The sequence below is a fragment of the Ochlerotatus camptorhynchus genome, unplaced genomic scaffold (assembly GCF_037179485.1).
Source record: "Ochlerotatus camptorhynchus isolate MF236.1 unplaced genomic scaffold, CSIRO-AGI_Acam_v1.1 ptg000274l, whole genome shotgun sequence".
Classification (NCBI taxonomy): Eukaryota; Metazoa; Arthropoda; class Insecta; order Diptera; family Culicidae; genus Ochlerotatus; species Ochlerotatus camptorhynchus.
The window spans coordinates 1,796,497-1,823,172 of NW_027040763.1; the positions used below are offsets into that span (position 1 = coordinate 1,796,497).

A 26,676-nucleotide genomic window follows, 5' to 3' on the forward strand; every position below is an offset into this window, starting at 1 on the left:
CGCACACGAAATGCACTGGCCTCTCTGCGAAACGAGTGGACGAAAACGGTCAAGAGAGGGTTAATCGCGCATTGCGCTGTGTTCGGCTCCCCTCACGAATGAGCGCAGTGGTGCCTAATATCATAAGCCGAAATCGTTCCTCAATAATGATTATTTAGGACTGTTTCCAGTTATTTCATTGTTTAACTGAGTGATTTCCTAGCAATAGAATAAGACAATATTATAAACTATTCACAATAGATTATTCATTTTGGACAAACATAAATCAATCAAGCTTGGATGGAACGTCTACTCTCAAACTTGTGGCTGAAAAGTAGGTGCCGAATTGCATAATCTGCCAACACTGGATCACCAATGTTTTGATCTAAGAGGAAGAGGTGACAATTGGCTTCTTCCTCTTTTATTTCTATCTCTATCTCTATCTTTATCTATCTCTATCTCTATCTTACGCACATGAAATCGACCAATCAGGAAGTGGTTCGCGTTTGACAGAAAAGTGGTTTTTTTTCGCCCCCGTATTGTCTCCTCTTCTCTTAGGTTTTGATGTGTGTGATGTGACAGCATAATGTGTGTTGCTCATGCTGCTGTCAACTTTGGCATATTTTTATGCTGTAAGTGTGAGTGTAGTGGTGCAAGATGTTTTCTGATACGGTTGCGACGGGATGCGAAGTGGTGGTGGTGGTGATAAAAATGCTTCAGAAGCGAGAGAATCAACTGTGGATTAGGTCTGCTTTGGTCGAATCGAGAACGAGAAATAAGAGAGGATTAAATTAAAATATTAAAATAATTATATTTTTTACTTTCATTTCGTTCGATACAGCACGCAATTTTGAAACTATCCAGAATTGGGTGTAATCCCCGTAGATAGGTTAAACCTGAACCTACCTAAAAATGTGTAAACTAAGGCTGTGTTCCATTTAATTAGTGAATTTTTACTTACACTCAGAAAATATTAAAATCTAAATAGATTAAAAGCTACACTAAATCACAACTCTCCTGACCGATGCATAACTTGGTATAAAGAGAGAATACACGCTTAGTATAACAATTGTTTATACATAGGATAGTATAAAGTGAGTGTATGTATAGTTTGTTTAATTTATGATTATTCATAGAATTAGCAGGGGGTAAGCCACTCTGCCACCTTGTGACTGTGCTGATTGTGTTTCTTGTGTGTTTTTGGGTGTTTCAGGGTGTTTCTGTGTCGAATGAGCTGTCAAAACGTCACGCGGCAACATACAATGTTTACAAGCAACCATGACTTCCACATCGCTGAAAATGATAGATCCCCCTGCGATCGTCGTTGTTTATTGGCGTTGATGGTGACTCTGTAACTCTTTACTCCTATGGAAAAATCCAATAAGTAAACGACAGTCTGTGCGTTATACATGGCGGAATTTGTACTATCCTTTCACTGCACCGAAAATTCTCATAAGACATCCATAAATCGTAAAAGAAGAGACAATTTTTCGACAGTGTCATCGACGCCAATTTTTTGGAACAAAACCTCGGGCAGGAGGATTATTAAGTCCCAACAATACAACCACAAACGAAGTGACAGACGGAGCGGCTCGAAAACTTTGGTGACTAACCTGCTATTGCAATTTTTCAGTGTACCACATGGCAACACCACTACCATAGAGGTAACTCTAAGACCAGAAGGTCCCGAAGAAATGTGCTCAACTTTTTGGCTCAGCTCTGGTACTCTCTTCGGTCCCAAGCTAATCGATTCACCCCTTGAAACATAGGAAAAACCAATAACCCCTCATTTTACCTATCAAACTTTCATAGCGAATCAAAACAAACATTGCGTAGTATTGGAATTTCGACGTATCCCTCAATCGTTTGCTTGGGACCAATAGGCTAGTCAAGTAGCGAGCCAATTTAAAATCGTTAGTTTCGTATTGATTGTTGCCACTACTACTGGATTGTACCACATGGCAACACTACTACTAGATTGAACTAGCATTTTCACCAAATGTACTAGAATGTTTTGGTTCTATCTAAAAAATGACAAAATGATACACACTCTTTGCACACTGTCAAAGAATCAATGTACACAAAATCAACTTTGTTCAAATCAAAACAAAAAAACTAACCCATCTGGTGGATGATGGCACAAGCTTCCAAGAAAATTCTATTACAGTGAACCACATTATTTAAATGGATTTCTTCGCCAGTTAGTCGTCTGTCACTTCGTTTGTGATACAACCGCGATATGTGGCCACCATCCGGTCCGTTTTCGGAGGTAAGCGTCGTAGTGATTTAAACCGAATTTATAAAAAATCACCCATATTATTATTTTCGGTCGAACCATACACATTTTGTATTGTTCGAACGGTTTAAACGAAAACAAGAATATGCGTGAGTAAGTAAACTTTACCTGTCTTATATTTGAAGTTTGTGACATGGCACAGAACTTTTCCGGCAAGCACAACCCAATCTCCTACCGATACCTGCTGCAATGTTGCGTTCCATACCATGGGTGTTGGTTCATTCGATCGTAGTTGCCGGAAGCGCTGTAGCCGATCACTTGACCGTTTAAGTCGGCCCGATGACAGCAACCAGATCACGAACGATTTTTTTTTATATTTAGAACTCTTGTTTACATGCATCTGTGAGGTGTGAGCCACGTGGTGTCACATCAGCTCCACGGCTTCTTCTTTGCTGAATTCGTCCTGCACGTTCTCGACCGTTATCAGCTCCAGTTTCGCTTCCATGTTAATGAGTGAAGTCTCACATTCGTGTTCGATATTTTTTAAAATTAAATATTAAAAATAATACAGTATTAATCGAGGGGCGATCACCTTCATAAATCAGCTGAATTGTAAATACACACTTCGGAAAATACAATAAAAATACGTTTACACGCTGAAACTTAAATACCCTTTAAATACCTCGAAAATTCTTTGTACACGAAAAATACATTTCATAATTAATTTAAAGCAAACCCCACACGCATCATTATATTGACGCGAAGGGGAATTATTGACAATAATATTGATGATGTGAATTCAGAAATATTGTCAATCTCGATATATTGACGTCAATATAGAATGTATTGACAATACATCCACTTAATACACTTAAATACAAAAATACACTAAACTTAAAAATACATAAATACGAAAAAATACAAAATACACCTTTTCAAGTCTGGTAGATGAATTGAAAATACTCAAGTTTTAATCATGTACCTTCCGTGTTTTCCCTGGTGTTTTCGGAATCATCGGAATTATTTAGAGATCCGAGTGCTTGGCCGACGCGACAAATTCAAATTTTGTGGATTTATGTTTTCGGTTTATACTTTCTTTGAAATCAATATCGCCCTCACTGCATCCTAGTGAAAGCAATAATTGCGTGGCGCTATTTTCGGCTTTGTGGATCGCCGCCACTAAAGAGCCTGAATTTATAAAGAGGCGACATCTTATCCATTTGACAGGTATTCTGCTCGATTGGAATTACTTTTCAAATGACTTTGACAGACAATCGATTGTTCCAACTTTGACATGTCGTCTCTTTATAAATTCAGGCTCTTTAGCCGCCACTATTTCGAAGTCGGTTGGCAAGTGCGTAGGATGCACCTTTTCAGCTTTCGCGTCCTGTTCCGATGTGCAATGAGCAACTTCATGTTCACTTTATACCTCGTTCACATTACAGCCTATATCACGTAATATAGGCTGTCTTGCAATGAGCACTCATACATAGGATTTCCAGTGAAAACTAGATGTATGAGTGCTCATTGCAAGATATCGTATATCACGTGATATAAGCTGTAATGTGAACGGGGTATTACCATAGAGGTAACGCTAAGACCACTGGGTCCCGAAGAAAATCATTATTATTTTTGGCTCACTCAGTACCAGAACAACGGTCCCAAGCAGTTCCAAGCTATTTCACTCACCCCTGCATGTTCTGCATGAATCCACACACCACTGATGTTATCTGTCAAACTTTCATAGCGAATCAAAACAAACATAGTGTAGTAATAGAATTTCAACTAGAACAGGGTACGTTAATCGTTTGCTTGGGACCAATAGGCTACTAAAGCTACTAATAGGGCCGTGGATAGTTGTCAACCCCCCCCCCCTAAACTGTCTACGTAGTTTATGAACAGCCCCTAAGATGTCGTCTCTTTATAAATTCAGGCCTATACGATGGATAAATAAATCAGTAGAGGAGAAAACATATGCTCTCATCACTCTTTTAAGTTTCCATTCGATTCATCTATACTGGCTGCTGTCAAAAAATGTGTAAATTTGGAAATCTTAAAAGGTGTAAAAAATACACATTTTAAAAATGTAGTACCAGTCAAAAAATGTGTATTTTTATACTCATTAATGGGTAAAAAAAAACTTCTGCTTCGTTGATGGACTCCATTTGCCTAAGCGAAAAAATTTCAGCAATTTTAACAGAAAAATGTAGAAAATACGGTCCAAACCTCGGTCCAAACTGTAGCAGAGCAACGGTGGACAAGCTAGAGGGTAAGTGATTCATATTATTTTCATAGCTAAGCCCTAGCAAAATAATCATTATTAAAGTTTTCACTGTCCGGTGTATGGCTGTGATTTTTTTAAATAAAATATTGAATCCGATCAGTCTTTATTTTATCATTGACACAAATAAGAAAACTCCGATATTAATAAAAAAAAAACATGCATCCTTATCATATTTAATTTCTTTGAATGATTACTTTTTATACATTTGGCAGTAAAAACCGTTCTTGAAAAATGTGTAAAAAATACACTTCTATTGATGTTTGAAGGGTTTACACATAAATGTGTAAACGCAGTTTACACATTCTTTGAGTAGACCCCTTTTTTCACGAAATGTGTGAAATATTACACATTAATGTGTTTACGCTGGTTACCGTGTGAGGTAATGTAGATCTCATGTGTGTGGGCTCGTTGTTTCGTAATAAGAAAAAAACTAAATTAGGTAGATTACACCCCATATTTGGATAGTTTTTAGCACAGAGTGGTTTTAAAATGCTCGTAAATAATTCAAAAGTCTTTGTTCTATTTCAGTGTGCAATTCCTTTGTAGCAAAATAAAATGTCCGTCGTAATTTGACAGTTCCGTCACTTTTGACATCAACACGAAAACGCGTGGAGATCCGCGTCATCCGTTCTCGTGTTTGTTGCATGGGCACACGGTCGACATTACGCCAGTCGAAAAATCAATTCTATTCGTGCAGCTCGCACACAGTCACAGCTCTCGATTTGTTTGTCATCCTGCGGGTCGGCATTGAACGCAACTATTTTGGTTGGGGTTTGTTTTGGTTTCTGATTGGGATGAAATTGGAGGAATTTTATGGGGAAAGTAAATTAAAGTACCGTTGTTTTGGGGAGTTGATGGGATTTTTGGGGAGAGAAGTGTACGTTGAGGTTAGAATTGAAGGGATTTTGCTGTGGATTGTTCCCTTCGAAACGTCACCTTCTGCACGAAAAGGATTCTGATTCGATCGGGTGGTGTTTGAACGAACCTGCGGATGTCGATTTTCTCTTTGGCTTTGTTGGTGTGAGTGCACGAATTTTCGCGCTCGGTTCGCAGCCACGGCCAAAGCTACAAGGCGCAGCAGGCAGCGAGCGCAGTAGTTAACTAGAGCCGCCATTATGGCTTTCCGTAACCACGCTCTAGAAGCAAGATCAGAAAATCGTTTTTTCCCGTTTGTGACTGAGTGCGAGCGCGCCGTGGCCACCGGAATGAACTAGAAAACGTTCCGGGTCGTGTTACCGGGTCCCGGTGGACCTACTAGCGGACCTTGGGAGTAGAAAATTTGGCGTGTTTTTTTCTTCCGTTCGGTTTTCTTGGTTCAGGTCCCAGTTTTTTGCACGCATCCATCGGGTGAGGGGAAGGTGGTTGTGGAGAACGAGAGGGAGGGTGGGAAAGAAAAGAAAGAAAGAGATAGGTGACAGTCAACAAAAAGGCGTTCCAACAAACACGCCAGCCGAGCAAGAGGAAGCGAGAGAGAGAAAGAAGCAAGGCGAAGAAAAAAAAATGTCGAAGCTTTCGTTTCGGGCGAGGGCCCTGGATCCCTCGAAACCAATGCCCATATATCTGGCTGAGGAGCTTCCGGATCTGCCGGAATACTCGGCCATCAACCGTGCCGTGCCGCAGATGCCCAGTGGAATGGAAAAAGAGGAGGAATCGGTAAGCGAAATGTCCTCAAAAGTGAATGCTCATTTTGCTATGACTAGGGCAGCGACGGAGAAAAACGAGGTTTCGTGCGCCGCCATCTTGCCGAGAGCTGCAAAATCCCGGATAGAGGCAGACCGTCCGGATGGGTTGGAAAATTTGCGATTTTCCGGTGGAAAGTGCACGGGAACGTTCCGGCGGTGGTCGGTTGGTCAGGTGGTTTTGGCCGGCGGATCGAATGGGATGGGAACCGGTCGGGAAATGGGCATTGTTTACATCGGTTCGGTGCATCTTGCAGCGGTTGGCGCGCTAAAAATGTTCGGCCTTCGAGGTGTTTTTTTTTTGTTTGCTGTTTGACAGCTAATCGCATGCAAAGCAAACCATGCCTGATGGGGAGGTGTGTTTTTATTTACCAATATCGGTAGCAACAGCAACAACATCATCGTAGGAATAATACTCGAGGTGTCGAATTTAATCAACGTTGTTGCGTCCGGGTGATTTTGTTGTGTTTGTTTTTCTTGGAAGAATTTTTATTATGCGATAAGATAGATTCGGGTTGTTATCGTTGTGCAAATTAGAAACTGGCGCGCATGTATTTTGCGATCGGGTTTATTGCTAGAAGATTAGTTTTCAGGGAATTGGCACTTTTTGATGGCCGGCGTACGAAACGAACCTACCTTTCCACGGGACACGGATGGCTAAAAGAATCCGTCGTCTATTATTGCGATAGATCTGACAGTAACCAAGTTGTAGGACACCGGCTAAATTCGATTCAATTTGAGGATCGATTTCAGGAGTCAACGACTCACCGGATTTTGCCATTTCTAGGAACATCATCTGCAGCGAGCAATATGCACCGGGCTGATCATTCCCACGCCGGAGGTGTTCGAGGCGACCGATTCGGAGTTTTACGAAAAGTACTACCCGACGGACTACAAAATGCCCAAGCAAATGATCCACATGCAGCGTAAGTGAATGGTGGATGGAAGTTGTCGAAAGTTCGTCTGTAATGAAAGGTTTTCTCCTTTGCAGCGCTCAACCTGGAACAGGACGTGCCCGATTACGACATGGACAGTGCGGACGAGCAGTGGGTCAATACGCAGGGCAAACGGCTCGATCTGGACCCGCTCAAGTTCGAAACGATGATGGACCGGTTGGAGAAAAGCTCCGGCCAGACGGTGGTTACGCTGAACGAAGCCAAAGCCCTGCTCAAGCAGGACGATGAACTGAGCATAGCCGTGTACGACTATTGGCTCAACAAGCGGCTCAAGACGGTATGGTTTGCGGGTTTTGGATTGTTTGGTTCGATTGCATTGCGTGACGCACTGAATTTGAAATTTCAGCAACACCCGTTGATCCTGTCGGTGAAGACGGAAACCAGGGGCAGCACCACGCCGAACAATCCGTATCTGGCATTCCGGAGGCGAACGGAGAAGATGCAAACCAGGAAGAACCGCAAGAACGACGAATCGTCATACGAGAAGATGCTGAAGCTGAGGTTTGTTTTAGCGGGGAATGGAACCGTAGTTCGGGTGCAAATTGATCACTTTTTATCGAATATGTCGAAACTGATTTCAAATGGGTCTCCGTTTTTTCCGTGCTGGAATTTTGGTATTTTCCATGCCGAATTCCGGTGGTTTTTCACGACGTTGATTAGAAATTTCATTAGAAATTCTTGTGGAAAAGAGAAAATTATCATTATGAATTCAAGGGCATTGGAGTATGAAGATGAGAAAATTTAAAACAATATTTCGCAGGAAGTTCGTATTCATTCATAAATCATCATGATGACCTCTTCTTTTTTTCTGGTCACGATAACATCTGTCATCGCAGTTAACAAGGGTTATGATTATTTGCCCTTCACATTGATCTCAGTCTTCAACAGATCATGGTTTAACATAGATGAATTCAAATGAATTCCTGTGTCGGGAGAATTCAGTTTAGACATTCCATGGTGAATTCCATCTGAATTTCGATACTAGTTTCATTGGTTTGTGGGTAAATGTTGACTGGATTGTATCTAATCCGAGCACATTTCTGAAAGTAATTCGTCCCTAACCTGTTTCAAATAGTAGTTAAGGCATTGCTATCGATTGAGACTAATTATGCATGCGGAAATTATTATGAATCAACCAAGAGTTGAAAGTCTTTTTAATGAACAAAACTAACTAAATTCATTAGTATGGAAGACCTTCGCAACGAACTGCATAGGAACTTGGAGGAATTAATTGAAATTTTCCAAACTAATTTCAATATTGGTAGACACAGAATAAATTTAAGTACAGCTTCAAAAGATTTTTGTGATAATTTGGAATGAAAATGCTTTGAAAATTTGTGTAAGAATCTTGAAGTCGTTTAACTAAATTTACCAGAGGAGCCCAACAATCTTTCTGGAAGAGTTTGGATGCTCAAAAACTTTTGGGATAGTACAGACTAATCCAAGAAGCAATCTAGGTAGAATTGAAGCCAATTTCTGACGATAATTGGGAGAAATCGGCCTAAAAATTCTAAGCAATTTTAAGAAGGAACCTGTTATTTTAGACAAACAATGATGATCAATTTCCCCCCTTTCTACGGTAAACGCATTCCAAACCAACAACATTTTGTATCCCCAGGCGAGACCTCAGTCGAGCGGTTACCCTGCTGGAGATGATCAAGCGGCGCGAGAAGATCAAGCGCGAGCAGTTGCATCTCGGCATCGAGATCTACGAGAAACGTTACCAGGCGCAGGACTTCAACGGGCAGCTTCTGGCCGAATTTACCTCCAGCGCAACCAAGGCATCCAGGTTTGTACCTCCATGATCGTGCATAGTTGCTCATTGCCAATCAATCATTACCCCTTGCTTTCAGACCCGCATTTGCTCCGATCTACTCGAATCAATATTCGGCGCACCACACGGCCCTGGGCAGTTCCGGGGGGCATGCAAGTGGTTCCGGGGCGTACCACGGACCATCTTCGTCGTCGACGTCTCAGTACCACGTGGCAGGAACCAGTTCCAGCAAGCGGGACAGCGAGAGCCTGAGCAACAGCCGGAAGGAGAAACGACAGTACAAGAAACGGAAGCACAAAATACAGAAGGAACGACCTTCGGCGAGCAGCTCGACGGTAACCGGAAGCTCCAGTGTCGGACTGGGCACGGCCGGTGGTGTGGGAACGGGGGTCGTCGGTGGGTATCACTATCAGTACCATCCGGCTGGAGCCGGCGTGGGAGGACTAGGTGGAATTGCGGCCTCGGGCGGTGCCGGTGGGCGAGGAGATGCCGCCATCGGGAGTGGACTGGGCAGTGGTAAGATATCACGGCTTGTCCTCTCGGGCTGGGTTCTAACGTTGCTCGTTGGGTTTTTTAGGCGCTGCCGATCCGGCGTTATCCTCCGACGAGGAGGAACTTGCTAACCTGCAAGGAACCACCGCCCCGGAGGAGGAATACGCGTACGCATTTCGGCGGAGTAAACTTAGTCAATATCATAGGGTGAGAGTCATGATCAAAACTTACCGGGCAAACTGACGTTGAACCATGTGATTTATTCTCAATTGCAGCCCATTACGAAAGGTTTCGGCGATTGGCCGTGGGTGTCCAAGGAGGAAAACGGAAAAGCGGATCCACGGTATCGGTTTGCCCTCACATCGCTGCGACATCCCAGGTACGATTTGCTTGCTTGTGTCATTCTCTGACTAGGGGTTTGAATTGGAAGGTGGCCGGTAGTGTGTCCTGCTTTTCCATGGGACTCGGATCGAACTGTAACTGATCCGTTGTCTATTATTGAAGCAGGAAGAGTAAATCTGCGATCAATTAATTGCCCTCGTTGATGGTCAACAAGTGGGTAATAACCAAGTTGCAGTACATTTAAATTGAAACATTTATTTGAACGGATCAGTGGTGTTTGGAAGCTTTTGTAGGGGATGCTAGTTCGGTCAGGAATACACTTATTGGCTTTCATTTCCCGTGAGCTAACATTAACCCACGTGAACCAACATTGTTAAGTCACTGGATGCGAATGTTTTAGGGATGGAAAGAACCTACATAATTGGGAAGGAGAACGCGGTTTGTATCAAGTTCAAAACGGAGCATACATTGATGGAAAACGCGTGACTGTTCGATCTGCCTTCGGAGGTACATGAACACGATCTAGCATTGACATAGGGACAGCACAGAAAAGTTAAACGTTGCGACATGGCTTCAACGGGAACACGAGCGAACTTTTCTACCCATAATCGCATATCAGTCCCATCTTTGCTTGATTTCCTATCCATATGGGACTGATATGCGATTATGGGCAGTTTTAGTCCATAAGAAACCTCGTACGCTTAAAGATCGGAAGAGGAACATATGCTACGACGGGTTCCAAAACAAAGTTTCATTTGTATTGAAGTCGTTGGAAGTGCTGGAAAAACCTGGAAACTCAGGGAATTTTATCCCTGGCTTTGAAATTCTGAAGAATTCTGACTGTGCTACATTACTCCGAATGCCGTTAGCCCGAACGGCATTTCCCTGAATGTCCGTTACCAACCAATATTATAACTTAGTCTGTACTATTTTTTCTAATATCAAAACAAAATCCAGACCAATATCTCAAGACACTCCAGGGAGATACTGGTTATTAAAATTCATTATTTTAAAAACACTCTGGGCGGGAAAGGGTTAAGAACGGAATTATCAAACCATTCTAATCTAAACACCATTCATTTTCTCCCGATTTCGCAGACCCCGCTGCATTGGATTCGCCCGGAGGCGCATCGGTCGCGGTGGCCGGGTGATTATTGATCGCGTATCCACCGATCTGGATGACCTGTGGTCCCGGTTGGACTACAAGATCATCGAGTCGGAAACGACCCCGGCTGCGGCCGTTGCCATGGAACCCGAGGAGGAGAGCATCGTCGTTCCGGTGTCGGCCGGTGGACTAACGACGGCTACGTCAACAGCAGCTTCGGCGTTATCAGTGGCAACACCTACGACTGTCATCGATGATATGGAGAGGAAGTGGAACGAACTCGAGTCGAAGCTAGTGGTGAACAACAACAACAACAACAACAGTGGTATGAAACGAACCAGACAGCTAGTGATCAAGGAAGAAACGGACCTGGACGATTTGTTTATGGCCAATTTCGGGTTGGCCAGGAGAAGAAAAACCGACGGCTTGGCGGAGGAAGATGAGAGTGACAGGCTGGTCGGTGATGTGGTGGAAGTGAAACAGGAAAAGTGCAGTGATGAAAGGACATCGGTTGCCGCCCAGGCAGCAGCGGGAGGGACGTCCTCGTCGACGTTTGTAATTAGTAGTAATAGTGGTAGCACCAGCAGTACTAGTGTAAGTGTGAATAACTCAGAAAATAATGTGATAAAAAGTGAAGCTGGTGGCATTGTGACAGTGAAGCAGGAGGTCCTGGAAGATTACGAGCACATGATAGACAATGTAAATAATAGCTATAGGAACCGGATAAGCAACAATAGCAGCAGCAGTAACAGTAACAGCAGCAGCAGCAGTGGTAGCAACGTCAATAGTAGGAACAATTTTAATCAATCGTTTAGCAATAGTATTAGCGGTAATTTGCAGAATCGTACAGTATCCCAGTATCAGCAGCAATTGCTGCAGCAGTCGTTGAGGGTGCTTCAACAGCAAACGGCGACACCTGGGTTGACCTCTGCGGGATCGCTGGACGCATTCAGTAGCAGTCGGTTGAACGAGGACCTTGGGTTGGACGACTCGGCCGCTGCTGCAGATACCTCAGCTATTGCCAGCGTGTATACGGATCTGTTGAACGATATCCAATCCAGTTGGCTACACTTCCGACCAAAGACGCCGGAACCGATGCTGCAAGCGGAGGATGGTCTGCTAGACGATGATCCGTTGTTCCAAACGGATGCCAACCGGATAGCGCTGGAGCTGCAATCACTTGGTACCGATTTTCCAGGAGATATCTTTAACCAAACCGACAGTGTTTACAGGACGAAACAGTTTGCGCTGGATAGTCTCGTGGAGCCGCATCCATTGGGCTTGGACGATGCTGCTGTTGCTTCTGGTCGGAAAGACGCTACGGATGAGTTGGGGATCAAGCTGGAAACGTGTTCCAATTCGGATAACAATCTCAGTGGGGATAGTCTAAATGATCTGAACCTCAGTTTGAGCGAATCCAACGAGGATGAAAAAATGCTGGACAAGATTTTGCAAGAGTGCCAAATCGATGACATGAAGTCGTTGAACCAGACGAGCAATTTCTGGAACGGAATCCTAGAAGACGGGATACTGAATCAGTTGGAGACGGCAGACGAGACCGGTGCTGGCACCGGTCCTGACGTGAAGGAAGACCCTCTCACGATACGAGAACTCGTCAGCCCACCACCTACCGAAGAACTATCGGCTCACAAAATCGGCTACTGCTCGGAGCTGGTAGGCTACGACCGGCTGGCGAACGTTGAAAGGTTCAAGAGCAAACGAAGGAAGATTCTGAAGCGGTGCAACTATTTAGTAGGCAGTAGTTTCTTCGCCGTACGGAATCCACCGGCAGAGGAAATCTTCAAAAAGTCATCTGATACCGAAGACAACATTCCTCTAGAGGCCGAAAAAGCGCCAGCGGAAGGAACTGAGCCCGTTCCCATGGAAACCGAAGTCAAGGTGGAAGAAGAATCTGATTCCGTATCCGCTACCATTCCCGCCGATCAAATCAAAATTGAACCTCCAGACGAATTGCTTGCAGCGTGTTCCCCGTCTGCACCCGCATCCCAGTCCCATTCCGCTCCCCACCTACAGACGAATACTTCCGTGCTACCAGCGGGAAGTACTTTCCAGCAGCATTCTCTCTCGGCTCCGCAAATCAAACTCGAACCCATCAATCACCTGCAAGCTGCTTCCGCCGTTAGTGCCGTTGCTGCTGCAGCGTCCCCTGCTACGGCAGCCACATCATTCCTGATTGCTTCTCCTTCGGTGCAAGTGGTCCAACCCAGTCCACAAGCCACTACAACTGTGATGAACCCAATGGTAGCGACGGCACAAACAACCATCCCAGTACTCGCCGCCCAGCATCAGCTGCAAGCGCATCCTCAGCACACCACCCTGTCAGGCTCATCTATCACGCTGACCGGAAATACTGGAAGCGCTAGCAGTAGCGGCACTTCGACCCCTACCGGTAGTTATATCGTGCAGCATACGACGCCGATCGTACTGTCGCAGCAGCAAATGCAGCAGATTGCCACCAGTGGAGGCAATATTTTGACCGTCAGTGGGAATCAGGTGCTAACGGCGACGAAACAGGTACTGCAACAAGGTCAGCAGCATCAGATACAGCTTCAGCATGCAACGCACAGCCATCAGGGTGAGACGTATGTGTTGACGACGGCGACTCCGGGCGGGCAGTCGTCGCTCAAGAAGCAAATCAACGGGCCCAACGATAAGACAGGTGAGTACCGGGTACCTAGAGCATTGGTATTGGGGAATATTATTGGCACACGGAAGATAGCTCGAGCAGCATGTTACAAGCCCCGACTTGAACGTCGATTGCTTACGAATCATAACGCGCCCACGCAACCTAACTATACCAGCTGATAGAAGAGCAACCTTCCTCTACCCGATGGTGGTATCCGGTTTGTCTGAATTAGTCCTTATCCGCGGGAAATCGACGATTAAAGTCATTGTTTTGCATTTGGCACATGGGCTCTTTTCACCTGTTGCTCTTGATCAATGCAATTTTGCTCTGCGGAATGTCTATCAATATAGGCACTCTATTATGTCGTAGCCTAAGTAGCAGGGAGTCTACTACCTGGGAAATCAGGGAATTCAACTTTTATCTGAAAACTCAGATATTCTTTTGGAATTTTCATTAAATTTAGAGAAATATTTCTCAATCCTTATTTATAACTGCATTAAAAACTATAATGATATTACCAATCATGTAGAAAAGTGAAACAAAGATGGCTTGAACAATTTAAATCCAGGGAAAAGTTCTTTGGACTAGCAACATTGTCAATTTCTTCAAGGTTCTGGGTCGTATTTCAGTTTCAAGGTTTCCAGCTTGGTCCACCTCACCAGGTTTCGTATTTAGGAAAATTTTGAAGATTGCGGACTTAGCTTTTTATTGAAATTCAAGGTTTAAAACATGATTTTGGATCATTTGAGGTTCGACGAATTCCGTATTTATTAATATTCTAAATCAGAAAGATTTTCAAGGTTTCGTACTCATGAAATTTTTGAATTTAGTTTTGTTAAAGACCTCAGTCTTAAACCAAGGTTGCGAATCATTTGAAGTTCATCGGATCTTGACTAAACACCTTCGTTAAGATCTTTGGATATAGAAAACAGTTAGGCCCAGAGTAGGAAAAAACTATCAAATCAAAATACCGGATTTAAAAACTAAATCATGGGCTTTCAAAAATTTATAAGAATTCAAACATAGCAACATCTCGAGCTGGGAACAATTTCAAAGATTTTCGAAGATGTACAAATTTCTATATGGGTCATTCCAGCTCAAGTGGGTACACCACCTGTGGTCGATGTCACCGATTGGAGCCAAAACGCTTATTTTGGCATTCTGAACAAGTGCCTTTTTTGATTTTGCTCTGGAGTGCCTAGATCCCTCTTGGCTACAACCCTGGATTCTCGATTTTTTTTTTAAATTTCATCTTTCAGAAGAGATTAATCCACAACGAAATAAGCTATTCGTGATATTAGAACGTCCATTTGAAGGGTTTTTAATGTAGATGCTTTTAAGTGTACTAACATTTTGTTTTTGTTATAGTTACTACAGTAAACAGGCTGATTACCGGCATGTATCCAAATTGTCAAAAAATGGACTATTTTCACCATGGGCGGGATTTTTTATTTCTTAATATTTTGGGCTCAAATTGTCACCACACTTTGGAAAACTCTTCTACTAGATGATTTGGACAAATAGTTTTTGAGATATGACCAGATGAGTGAGTGGTTTTTTTTTGTCTTTATTATAGAGACTTTCAGCCTTAGGCTGGTTCGTCTCTTTATTTAACAGAAGAGGCATCGAAGGAGACCCCCTTGGCAAAGCATAAACATAAGTTTTCATAACAATAATTTTATAAAGTTCCATAAATTGAAATGTCCGGTTTAGTTGCGTTGTTAATCAAGTCAGTAAAGTTGTTAATCAAGAAACCTTAATCGTAGTCCTGTAGTGGCGCACTTTGTTGTTGTTTAGAAGTTCCCGTGGTTGATGTTAGCTAAATTCGTTCGTACAGTTTTGTGTCTTTAAGGAAACAGAGCAAAGCTGTTTCTGTTGAAGGGTCTGTGGCATCGCCCGGCAACACTGGTCAGCCTGGCTTCCATCGGGTCGTCGTCGAAGAAAAAGAACTCAAGCTGTCAATCTTTGCTACGCAGCTATCAACGCGCGAACGTGGTTGTTTTTCTATTGAAAGTAAAAATAAAGATTTTAAGTATTTCGTAACTAATCGTTCTTTATTCCGTGTCCGATCGCTACATTGGTGACCCGCGACGTAGCGAATCTAAAAGTTTCGGTCCGATTTCACGGTTATTCGCCGATATTCGATCTCAAAGCCGAAACTAACCTCAAAATGCCGGAGGATAACGGGAGCAACGCAGCAGCATCTGTCGCGGTAAAACTACCGGATTTTTGGAAAACTGATCCGGCTATGTGGTTTGCGCAATCGGAAGCGCAATTCCACCTGGCGAAAATCGTAAATGATGAAACCAAGTTTTACCACATCGTGGCCAAAGTGGATCAATCGGTTATATGTCACATAGCCGATTTGGTAGCTGCTCCTCCAGCGGAAAATAAATACAAAACAGTAAAAGATCGCCTAATTGCTCGCTTCGCCCTGTCGGCTGAAAGCCGCTTCGAACAGCTGCTGGGAGCCCACGATCTTGGCGATATGCGCCCAACGCATCTGTTAGCAAAGATGAGAGAGTTGTCGACGGGTTTGGGCGTGGATAACAATCTGCTCAAAATGATTTTCATTCAACGCCTCCCGGCAAACATTCGACCAATTCTCACATGCCACGATGGTACCATCGAGAAGTTGGCTGAAATGGCAGACAAGATCACCGACGCCTCCAACGGTCAGTCCTCCGCAGTTGCCATGGTGCACAACGAACCAACGTACAGCAACAGTGGTGAAAGGAAGCTAGCAGAGCAGATCGAACTTCTCACAGCGGAAATCCGACGCCTGAAGGCTCCCAACCCTGAGCGAGGCCGTTCGTTTTCGCGAAACCGAAGTGGTTCTCGTTCGTCATCACGATCCGGACTGTGCTGGTACCATAGGAAATATGGAAACGATGCTCAGCGGTGCCGAGAACCGTGTTCATGGAGCTCAAAAAACTAGCATCCTCCCCACCATCATCGGCGGTGGTGGCCGGAGTGTCGGAAAGTCGCCGAATGGTAATTTTTGACAGGACGAACAATACACGCTTTCTAATCGACACTGGATCGGACGTCACAATATTGCCTGCCTCCAGGAGAGATTGATTGAACGGTACCGTTATACAACAGCTCCACGCAGCCAACGGAAGTAGAATTCGGACATTTGGAACGAAATTTATTCCTGTTGACCTAGGATTGAGACGAAGATTCACCTGGAATTTCCTCGTTGCTGAAGTGACGATGCCAATAATCGGTGCTGATTTTTTGGCGCACTTCGGCATACTCGTCGAGTTGAAAAACCAAAAACTGATAGATGGCCAGACAGGATTGAAGTCTTCTGGAGGTATGATGACTGCTGCTCTGCACAGTGTAACACTTGTTGGTGCCGATCATCCGTTCCACGATTTGTTAATGGAGTACCGGGAAATAACTCTGCCATCGACGCTTCGTTCTGTCACGCAGTGTGACGTAACCCATCACATAGTTACTCGTGGACCACCCGTGGCGTCTAAAGTTCGACGAATGCATCCGGACAAAGTTAAAGCTGCTAAGGAAGAGTTTCGCCTTATGTGTGACCTAGGAATATGCAGACCATCGAGTAGCAGTTGGGCAAGTCCTTTGCATTGTGTGCTGAAAAAGAACGGGAAATGGCGTTTCGTTGGTGACTACCGTCGCTTAAATCATATCACTACACCTGACCGTTATCCGGTACCGCACATCCACGATTTGCTGCATTCGCTTCATGGTAAGTCCGTTTTCACAACTCTTGATCTGGAGCGAGCGTATCATCAGGTTGCGGTGGAGGAAGCAGACATTCCCAAAACGGCGGTCATCACATCGTTTGGCTTGTTTGAGTTCACCCGCATGCAATTTGGCTTATGTAACGCAAGTCAGACGTTCCAGCGCTACATGAACCGAATCTTTGGTGATCTTGATTTCGTTGTTGTCTTTATAGATGTCATATGCATCGCTTCTGAATCCCTTGCTCAACACCAGGAGCATCTACGCATAGTGTTTGACCGCCTACGCCAGCACGGACTCGTTCTAAATTTGGGTAAGAGCGTGTTTGCCCAAAAGGAAGTGGAATTTTTAGGATACCTGATCAGCAGTGATGGAGTGCGGCCGCTCCCGTCACGCGTCCAAGCCATTATGGACTACGAGAAACCGACAACAGTCAAGGAACTCCGTCGCTTTCTGGCACTCGCCAACGGCTACAAACGCTTCGTTCGTCATACATCCGACATCCAAGCTGAGTTGCAGAAGCTTATTCCCGGGAACAGGAAAAATGACATACGTAAACTACAGTGGACAGATGCAGCTTCATCAAGCTTCGAGCGTTGTAAAAAATCATTAGCGGAGACAGCACTGCTTCACTACCCTGACTCGTCGAAACCATTAGCTCTGATGATCGATGCCTCAAATATTGCTGCGGAGGCTGTCTTGCTGCAGCTAAATGGTAAGAATTGGGAACCACTCGGATTTTATTCCGAAAAATTTTCGATGTCCCAAACGAAATACTCTACTTTTGGCCGTGAACTGACTGCGATGAAAATGTCTGTGAAATATTTTCGGCACTTCCTTGAAGGACGCAACTTCACGATCTTCACTGACCATCGCCCACTAACATACGCGCTAACAACCGATTCCAGCTCTCGGCTACCGCATGAAGAACGATACCTACGTTTCATCTCGGAATTTACTACGGATATACAACATGTCAGTGGAAGTGAAAATTACGTCGCCGATGCATTGTCTCGTGTGGAGAGTATACTAGCGCCTACTTCGGTGGACTATGAAGAAATCGGACGAAAGCAGAAAAACGACGCGGAGCTTCAGCAGTTGATGCAATCCAAATCTACTTCGCTGAAATTTGAAGCAAAACGGATGAGTGGTTGTTCTCAACCGATCTACTGTGACGTCTCGACCGGAAAACCACGACCTTTCGTTCCAAGTACTCAACGGAGAACCATCATGGAATGCCTACACGGAATTTCTCACCCAGGAGCACGAGGCAGCAGGAAGTTAATCTCCGAGCGATTCGTTTGGCCAGCTATGAACCGTGAAATAAATGAGTTTGTCAAACACTGCGTCGACTGCCAACGGTCGAAGGTGCATCGACATACCGTCTCTCCGTTGGGAAAATTTGACCTACCGAAGGCTCGTTTCCAACACCTTCATATTGATCTGGTTGGTCCTTTGCCGCCGTCACAAGGATACCGCTACCTACTGACCATGATTGACCGTTTTACCAGATGGCCCGAAGCGGTTCCACTTGTCGATATGACTGCAGCATCTGTAGCTCAAGCACTGTACTCAACATGGATAGCAAGATTTGGAGTTCCAGAAAAACTGACAACCGACCAGGGACGGCAATTTGAGTCCGATCTCTTTCGGGAGTTAACGCGAATGTTAGGTGTTCACCATATTAGTACGAATGCCTATCACCCACAAGCGAACGGCATCGTAGAACGTTTTCACCGAACATTGAAAGCATCGATAATGTGTGTAAACTCTAAGAATTGGTACGACGAACTTCCAATGATTCTTCTGGGACTAAGGGTGGCATTTAGGGACGACCTGCAGTGCTCGGTTGCGGATATGGTTTACGGTCAGGCTTTACGGATTCCTGGTGAATTCTTTCAGTCTGCACCTGGAGATATCGACCGATCGGAGTTTGCCCAAATGCTTCACCGTACGTTCGACAATATAAAACCGCACGATACTAAACGTCATGGAGGACGACAAGTTTTTGTCAACGCCAATTTGAAAACATGTACACATGTATTTGTACGAGTGGATTCTGTGAAGCGACCGTTGCAGCATCCTTATGAAGGTCCATTCAAGGTAATAAGATGATAAGTTCTTCGACGTACTTATTTCTGGAAAACAGCAGCGCATTTCAGTCGACCGAATAAAAGCGGCTTTCACTTGTAATCCGGATTTGCAAAAATATCCTCAAGATGATCATCGTACGAAAGTTACACAATCTGGACATCGCGTAAGATTTTTGGTGTAACTGGAGGGGCCCTGTGGCATCGCCCGGCAACACTGGTCAGCCTGGCTTCCATCGGGTCGTCGTCGAAGAAAAAGAACTCAAGCTGTCAATCTTTGCTACGCAGCTATCAACGCGCGAACGTGGTTGTTTTTCTATTGAAAGTAAAAATAAAGATTTTAAGTATTTCGAAACTAATCGTTCTTTATTCCGTGTCCGATCGCTACAGGTCGTTAGCAAGAATATCTCTTATACCAGTTTCTAGTCCGTATATTCTTCTCGAATCTTGATACTGAGGGCAAACAGCAATAATGTGTTCGACAGACTGCCGAATCCCACAAAAATCGCATAGGCTTTGATCGTATCATCCCGACTGGCAGTGACTAATTCGTATGTGGCCGGTTCGCAGCCTAGATAGGATTCGTTGATCTTTTCTATTATTTTGGTCATTCCATTTGGTAGTCTCACCTTTGAACTTACGAAGAAAAAGGTCTCTCTTGTTGCCATGCTACCGCCCAAGCTACCGAAATTATGTTTTTAACCCTGGTTTTGGCATCTTGAAAGGGTACCTGTGTGGTGAGTAGCTGCGAATCTCGACCTAAGGCCGCAAGCTTATCTGCGCTTTCATTGCCCGGGATGCCGCAGTGTCCGGGAATCCAAACGAAAAGACTGTTAGGTTTCACTGTCGCCCGGATCATTTGTACCCATGGGTGACGTATACGGTCCGTTTCAAGGGCTTTAAGGACACTCGCGGAGTCTGATAATATGGCAGAATAAGTTGCCTTTGCATTGGTCGCTGCTTGATGAATAGCTATGGCCTCAGCCGAGAAGACTGAGGGACTGAGCACATGTTTGGTAGCCGCTGGTGTATCACAAGATCTCTTCCTGACACACCAACACCTACTCTGCCATTGGCCTTGGAACCATCGGTGTATATTAAATCATATCCAGCTAACTCTAGCCTTACTTTCTCCGACTTTATAAGAACATTGAAAAGACCAGTTGACCTTCGGTTTGGAAGAGTCCCATCCTTGGCCTCCGATCCGGTCTAATTCAGCTACCGGTAGGAGTTCCTGAATAGCCAGTTTCTGAAGGAGTTTGTTAGCCTCCCTTAGGAGGAACACTCCCTCCTCATCTCCGTATGTCTTTTCCATGAAGCTCAAAGCTCTCGAGCAGGTGGTTATGGCCATGATGTAATGGAAAGGTAACACTCCAGCTTCGACACACGCTGATGGTAGCAAACCAGAGACTATTCTTATGCAGCGATTGTAGGTTGGTCCTAGTTTCTGCATCATCTCGTCTGAAGATCGGCAGGGGTGAGCTCCATACCGTATAACAGTCTGCTGGTTACGATGGCCGCGGAAACTCGGAGCGCAGTATCGCGGTTATTGTGATTCCGACGGTTCGTTATCAAGCGTAATAGACGTATTCTTGATTGACAATCTTCTCGGACCGTGTTAAAATGTTTTTGGAAGTTGAGGTGGCGGTCTAGATAGACGCCGAGAATGCGACAGCAGGTCTTGTATGGCACTGTGTTGCTTCCGATTTTGATAGGGTTTGACTCCGCCCGGTGTCGGCTGTTACAGATGTGTGTAAAGTTACTCTTGCTCGGTGACAACTCAAAACCTACCGATTTGGCCCATCTGTTAACGGCATTGACAGCTGCTTGAAGCTTTCTCCGAAGTGAAACTGGTCTATGCCCGACAACAACGAGGACGATGTCGTCAGCATAAACAAAGATGTATATATCTTTGGGAAGGTCCCCAAAGACACCGTTCATAGACACTAGGAACAGTGTGACTGCGAGAACAGAGCCCTGGGGGACTCCAGTCTCTCTTCCCTTGCGATGTTAGACCTATGATTCCCGATGCCGACTTGGAAGGTTCTGTTCTTGAGGAAATTCTGGACAAAGTGAAGTATGTGGCCGGATAGGATAGCAAAGTAGGTTCCCGTTCCGTAACCTTTACGGAAGGCATTCCAACAGATTGTTGTCTTGAAGGAAGTCAGTAAGTCTGCGGTTGACCATACGTTCCAGAACTTTACAAGTGCAATTTGTCAATGAGATAGGCCGGTAGTCCTTTGGATCAGTCAAGGATGATCCATTCTTTGGTATGGGAACTACCAAGCTGTGTCTCTATTGCTTTGGGAAAACATCCTGGGTCCACTTCTGGTTCAGAAGAGAAAGAAGGATCTGCTTGCCCCTGTGTGGTAGGTGTTTCAGCAATGGGTAACTAATTTCATCAGGGCCAGCAGATGATTTACCATTACTGTTCGCAAGGGCAAAGCTTAACTCCAACATGGAGAAAGGTTGGTTGATCGGTAGAGAGGAGACGTCTTGTGGAATGGGAACTCTATCTAATGACGTTAAGGAGGCAGCATTGCTTCTGATGAAAAGTTGGCTATAGCCACTGATGGCAGAAAGGCTGGCAAAATATTCTGCAATTTTATCGGCTACAACCGAGGGGTCTCTCGATAACCCGTTCTCATGTCTGATGGCTATTCCTTTTGTTCTTCTCTTTTAGGGAGTTTACCCTACCCCACAGTTCGGTAGTAGACTGGTTACTATTGATCCCGTCGATGAAATCTTCCCAATTCCTGCGTTTGGCATCTCTGATGATTTGTCTGCATTTATTTTTCTTTGACCGATATTCTGCTATCATTCTTCCTTTTTCTGGGTGATCAGGCGGAAGTCTCTTCACTGCTCTCATTGCCTTCCTTCTAGCTTTGATAGCCGCCCTGGTCTCCGGGGACCACCATTGCAGGGTTTTATGAAACCTTTAGCAGCGTCGAAGATAGTGGTGGTGAGTTGATCGATTCTAGACGGGTTATTGACATCTAGACTTGTTTCTATCGCCGTTTCAAATGCGGCCCGATCCGCCTGATCGTAACGCCAGCGAGGGCGTTGAGATGTCTCGGGGGGTTTACTGTTGATACCGATTACAATGAAGCGGTGCTAACTACCCAGAGGGTCCTCAAGGCAGGACCATATTAGGCGCTTCGTTATATATCTACTGGCCAATGATACATCGATTACAGTGTCCGTTTGCCCCCGCATAAAAGTGGGCGTTCCATCGTTTAGAACAACTAAATCGTAGTCTTCAGCTATCCCTGCGCAGATAGTTCCGGGCGGGCGGGCGGTATGTGGGCGCCCCAAAGTGGATGATGGCTATTAAAATCGCCAAGGATCGGTCGGGGCTCGTCAATTTGATCCAAAAGATTCCGAAGTTTAGCATCCAGGTTCGGTAGATTACGGCACTGCAGGTAAATACTAACAACTGATAATGGGAAAGGTTCCTCGATGCGTGCCGCTGTTGCTAATAGGCTAGAATCCAGACTAATCGGTGTGAAAGGTACCGACGTGTGTAATCCGAGCGCTACAGATTGGTACATGTTGTTTCCTGACTTCAGTAGCCATGTGTACTGTCCTTGAAGGCATCGATTCATGGTATCCACACTGGTTCTGTGTGTTTCCTGAATGGCTAGGATGCAGGATGGATTCTTTTTGATGAGTAATTCGAGATCTGCCAGGTTATGGAAAAACCCGTTCATATTCCACTGGATAGCGATTGTTGCTGAGTCGATCGTCGGTTGGAAAGCTCTACCATTGGAAGACAGGGGTCGTGTGTTCATTGCTGGTAAGAGTTCAATCGTGGTATCGTTCCTTGAGTGAGTTGGTTCATTGGACCAATCGAGTCCGAGCGTTTCATGTTGAAGTCGGTCATATTCGTCAGCGTTTGTTAGGGCTCGGAGTGGTAAGGCCGAGAGGAGCGTAACTTGTCTTAATTGGGTCTCATCGGATGGAGGTAACACTAATGTGTCAGCTGTCAATAAGGGAGTTGCGGTTGAGATACTAGGCCTTGGAGTTCCTGTCCATCCAGGGGAATGGGCGTAAAAACCCTTGTCTGTCCCTCTTCTGCCATCCCCGGGGTGCCGGGGGTTGTCCGCCAGTTCCGGTAAAAAAGTGACGTCCGCACTGACGGGGCCTCGGCTGCCCCGAGGAGAAGGCAGGGAAAAACCCGGGGAACGAGGGGTGTACCTTTTGTGCGTCCCGGAAGCGAAGAAGCCACTCCCCCTTATTCTGCTAGTCACGTGACTCTCTGTCACCGGTGAGGTGACAATTGTCACCTCGTGTGAGGTGACTCTCCATGTAAATCAAATGGAGAGTCACCTCACACGAGGTGACTATTGTCACCTCTTCGGTGAGAGAGAGTCACGTGACTCGCAGAATAGGGGGGACTGAGCGTCGGGGGTTATCCACTGGTTCCGGTGGTGGTATAGCTTCCGTACCAGGGGTGCCCCAACTACTCAGGACATCCGTCGTTTGCTTCATCCAGTTTCTGTTGTTGGTCCATGTTCATAGTCGAGATGGCATGGAAAGGTTTTCAACAAGCGAAGTCCAGAATAGCGTCGTATAACTTCCGCGGTGGAGATGCCCTTATGTACAGCAGTCACAGCACAGCAGCAGAACTCTCAGTGTGATGTGTGATAAATTAAATATCTTTGATTTTCCACCAGAAAAGCTCAAAACTACCACTCACTCATCTGGTCATATCTCAAAAACTATTTGTCCAAATCATTTGCCCTTAGAAACACGTCTAGTAGAAGAGTTTTCCAAAGTATGGTGAAACTTTGAGCCCAAAATATTAAGAAATAAAAAATCCCACATATGGTGGAAATATTCCATTTTTTGACCATTTTGGTACCTTCCGGTAATCAGTCTGTTTATTGTAGTTACTATAACAAAAACAAAATGTGAATTAACATTAATAAACCTTCAAATTGACGTTCTAATATCACGAATAGCTTATTTGGTTGTTGAGTAATTTCTCCTGAAAGTTGAAATTTTTAAAGATCTCGAAAATCCAGGGTTGTAGCCCAGCAGGATCTAGGCATTTTAGAGTACAATCGAAAAAGGCGTTTGTTCAGAATGCCAAAATAAGCGTTTTGGCCAAGTTTTTCTCAAATCGGTGACATCGACCACAACTTTTTAAAATTCTGCACCCCCTTGAGCTGGAATGACCCATATCTCAAATTAAGAAGAATGCTAAATTTCCTAAATTGACCACGCTGTTCAGAGGTCTTGATTTTCGCCACTCTAACGATTGGCTGAAGTCAATACATAGGAATCTACATTCGGCATAGAAGTTGCAAGCAGTTGAAAGACTGTGCCAATAGTAAACCTTCAGAATACCGTAGTTTGACCATTTTCATCGAAACTGTTCCTCTCTTTCCAGTGAAACAAAACTTCATCAACCCGAAGTTCCATACGCTTATAAACCAGAAGCTGGCCGCCGCCGGTCAGAAAGCTGGTGATCTCAACAAGAAGCAACTGGAGATGCTAACGAAGGCTCTCGTGTCCTCGCAGAAGATGCTCGTCAAATCGGCCTCCCCAGCGAATCATGGGGCCTCGGCTGCGGCGGCTGCTGCTGCTCAAGTGGTGCAACAGCAGCAGCAACTGCAGCAACATCAGCAGGGAACCAGTGGCACCAGCACGTATAACGTGATACAGAATTCCCTCCAGCAACCGATCACCATCCTCTCCTCGACGGGCCAAAATCCTCAGCAAGGGACGCAGAACAAGATCATCCTGACGTCGTCACCCCAGCTGATCCAGCAAGCTGCTGGTCAACTGATGGCTGCTGCTGCGGCGGCATCACCCCATGGGAAGATTGCAATCAACTCGAGTCTACTGCAGCAGCAGGGTCAGCAAATGGCTCAGTTTCAAACGATGGATGGCGGCCAAGGGCAGGTGACTTCCGTTGGCAGCGGAGGACAACAGCAGCAGCGAATCGTTTACGCCAATATCAAAAACAATCGCGGACAGTTCGTGGCACACCTCAATCCTAAAGTCGTCAACATCATTCAACCTATTCAGCAGCAGAAGTTGATGAACAGTGTCAGTGCCCTACAACAACAGCAACAACAGCAGCAGCATCAGCAAATAACGACGAATGTGCAGAGTATCCTGGGAGCGTCACAATCGACCGCCACCACAATTGTAAATAGTAAAGGGATTCAACGGATACCCGCGGTCAGTATTCGTGCCCAACAAATGCAACAGCAACAACAACAGCAGCAACAACAACAGCACCAGCACCAGCAGCAACTCGATTCCCATGGAACAACGACGGTTGCGGTCGCTACCAACAATGCAACCAGTAGCATAAAGTTCATCCAAGTGACACCAGCGGTGGCCGCAGCGGCAGCGGCTGCAGCTGCGGCCAACGACAACTCTGCGGCGGCGGCAGCGGCGATGGCATCGGCGTCCAGCAGCGGCAGCAGCAATACCGGTTCCTTGGTTGTTCCGTCCTCGTCCGGGGCCGGTGTGAGTGCCGCTGGGGGAGCCGCCGGAAGTGGGAACAACACCGTCGCCACACCGCCCACCAGTATCAACATTACCAACAGGTGAGAATCGAAGAGCGGCCAGCTCGATAGGTAACTGTTGTTAATTTTAACTCTAACTTATCAATAACTACCTACTACATTCATAAGCAAACTTCAGTCAGTGTTGTGTAATAGCGCGCAGAGGAAAGGAAAACGAGAAAAATGATACAGAAAATGAAAACAATAGAGGACGAATCCTAACAACAATGCATTAGGAGGGGTGAACGACAGCGCTAAAAGGCAGACCGGTTGAATCGAACTTTGTGGAAACTGGGATTAGGATCTGTTTGTTTGTAACGAATGTGTTTCCTACAGCATCTAAGATATGCAGTCGGCTAGTAGCATGTAGAACCGCTGGAAGAGAGGAAAGTTTTGTGACCTATCTGTGCCCTGTGTTAGTCACTGGTGAATAACTGATCTCAATGGTGCCACCACCTTTAGGCTTCCGACGATCTAAAAGACGGTGGCAGAGCATTCGCGTGTACGTACTGGTAGTAGATGAGTTGTGGGTAGTTGAGGAGGGTCAATGCAAAAGCTATCGAATAGTGAGACTCAATCAGCTTATGGTAAGCTAAACTAGAATGTTATAGGTAGGGTATGATGTGCTAAATTCGGTTCGTCTGTGTTGTTTTGTCTAGTGGAACTATTTAGGTAAATTGAGATGCTGGAATCCATTAGGTAGTAGTGTGTAAGATCTATAATGGACAGTGGAAATACAATTCGTTAGGTTATCAAAACTGAACTCTCACTCTCTCTCTCTTTCTGTGGCGTGCGTGTTTTCTTCGAGAACTTGGGTTGAGTGTAGATTCGAGTGTCATATCTGGATAAAC

General features: G+C 45.1%; 1 protein-coding gene across 1 annotated transcript; it reads left to right on the forward strand.

Annotated features, from left to right (window-relative positions):
* Positions 1-5,552: 5,552 nt before the first annotated feature.
* E(Pc) (Enhancer of Polycomb) lies at positions 5,553-26,676 on the forward strand. Its single transcript, XM_065227460.1, has 10 exons — positions 5,553-6,152; positions 6,966-7,104; positions 7,170-7,411; positions 7,481-7,635; positions 8,753-8,923; positions 8,988-9,424; positions 9,486-9,607; positions 9,676-9,779; positions 10,841-13,527; positions 24,697-26,676. The coding sequence occupies exons 1-10, from the start codon at positions 6,000-6,002 to the stop codon at positions 25,869-25,871; spliced, it is 5,385 nt and encodes a 1,794-aa protein (XP_065083532.1). The 5' UTR covers positions 5,553-5,999; the 3' UTR covers positions 25,872-26,676.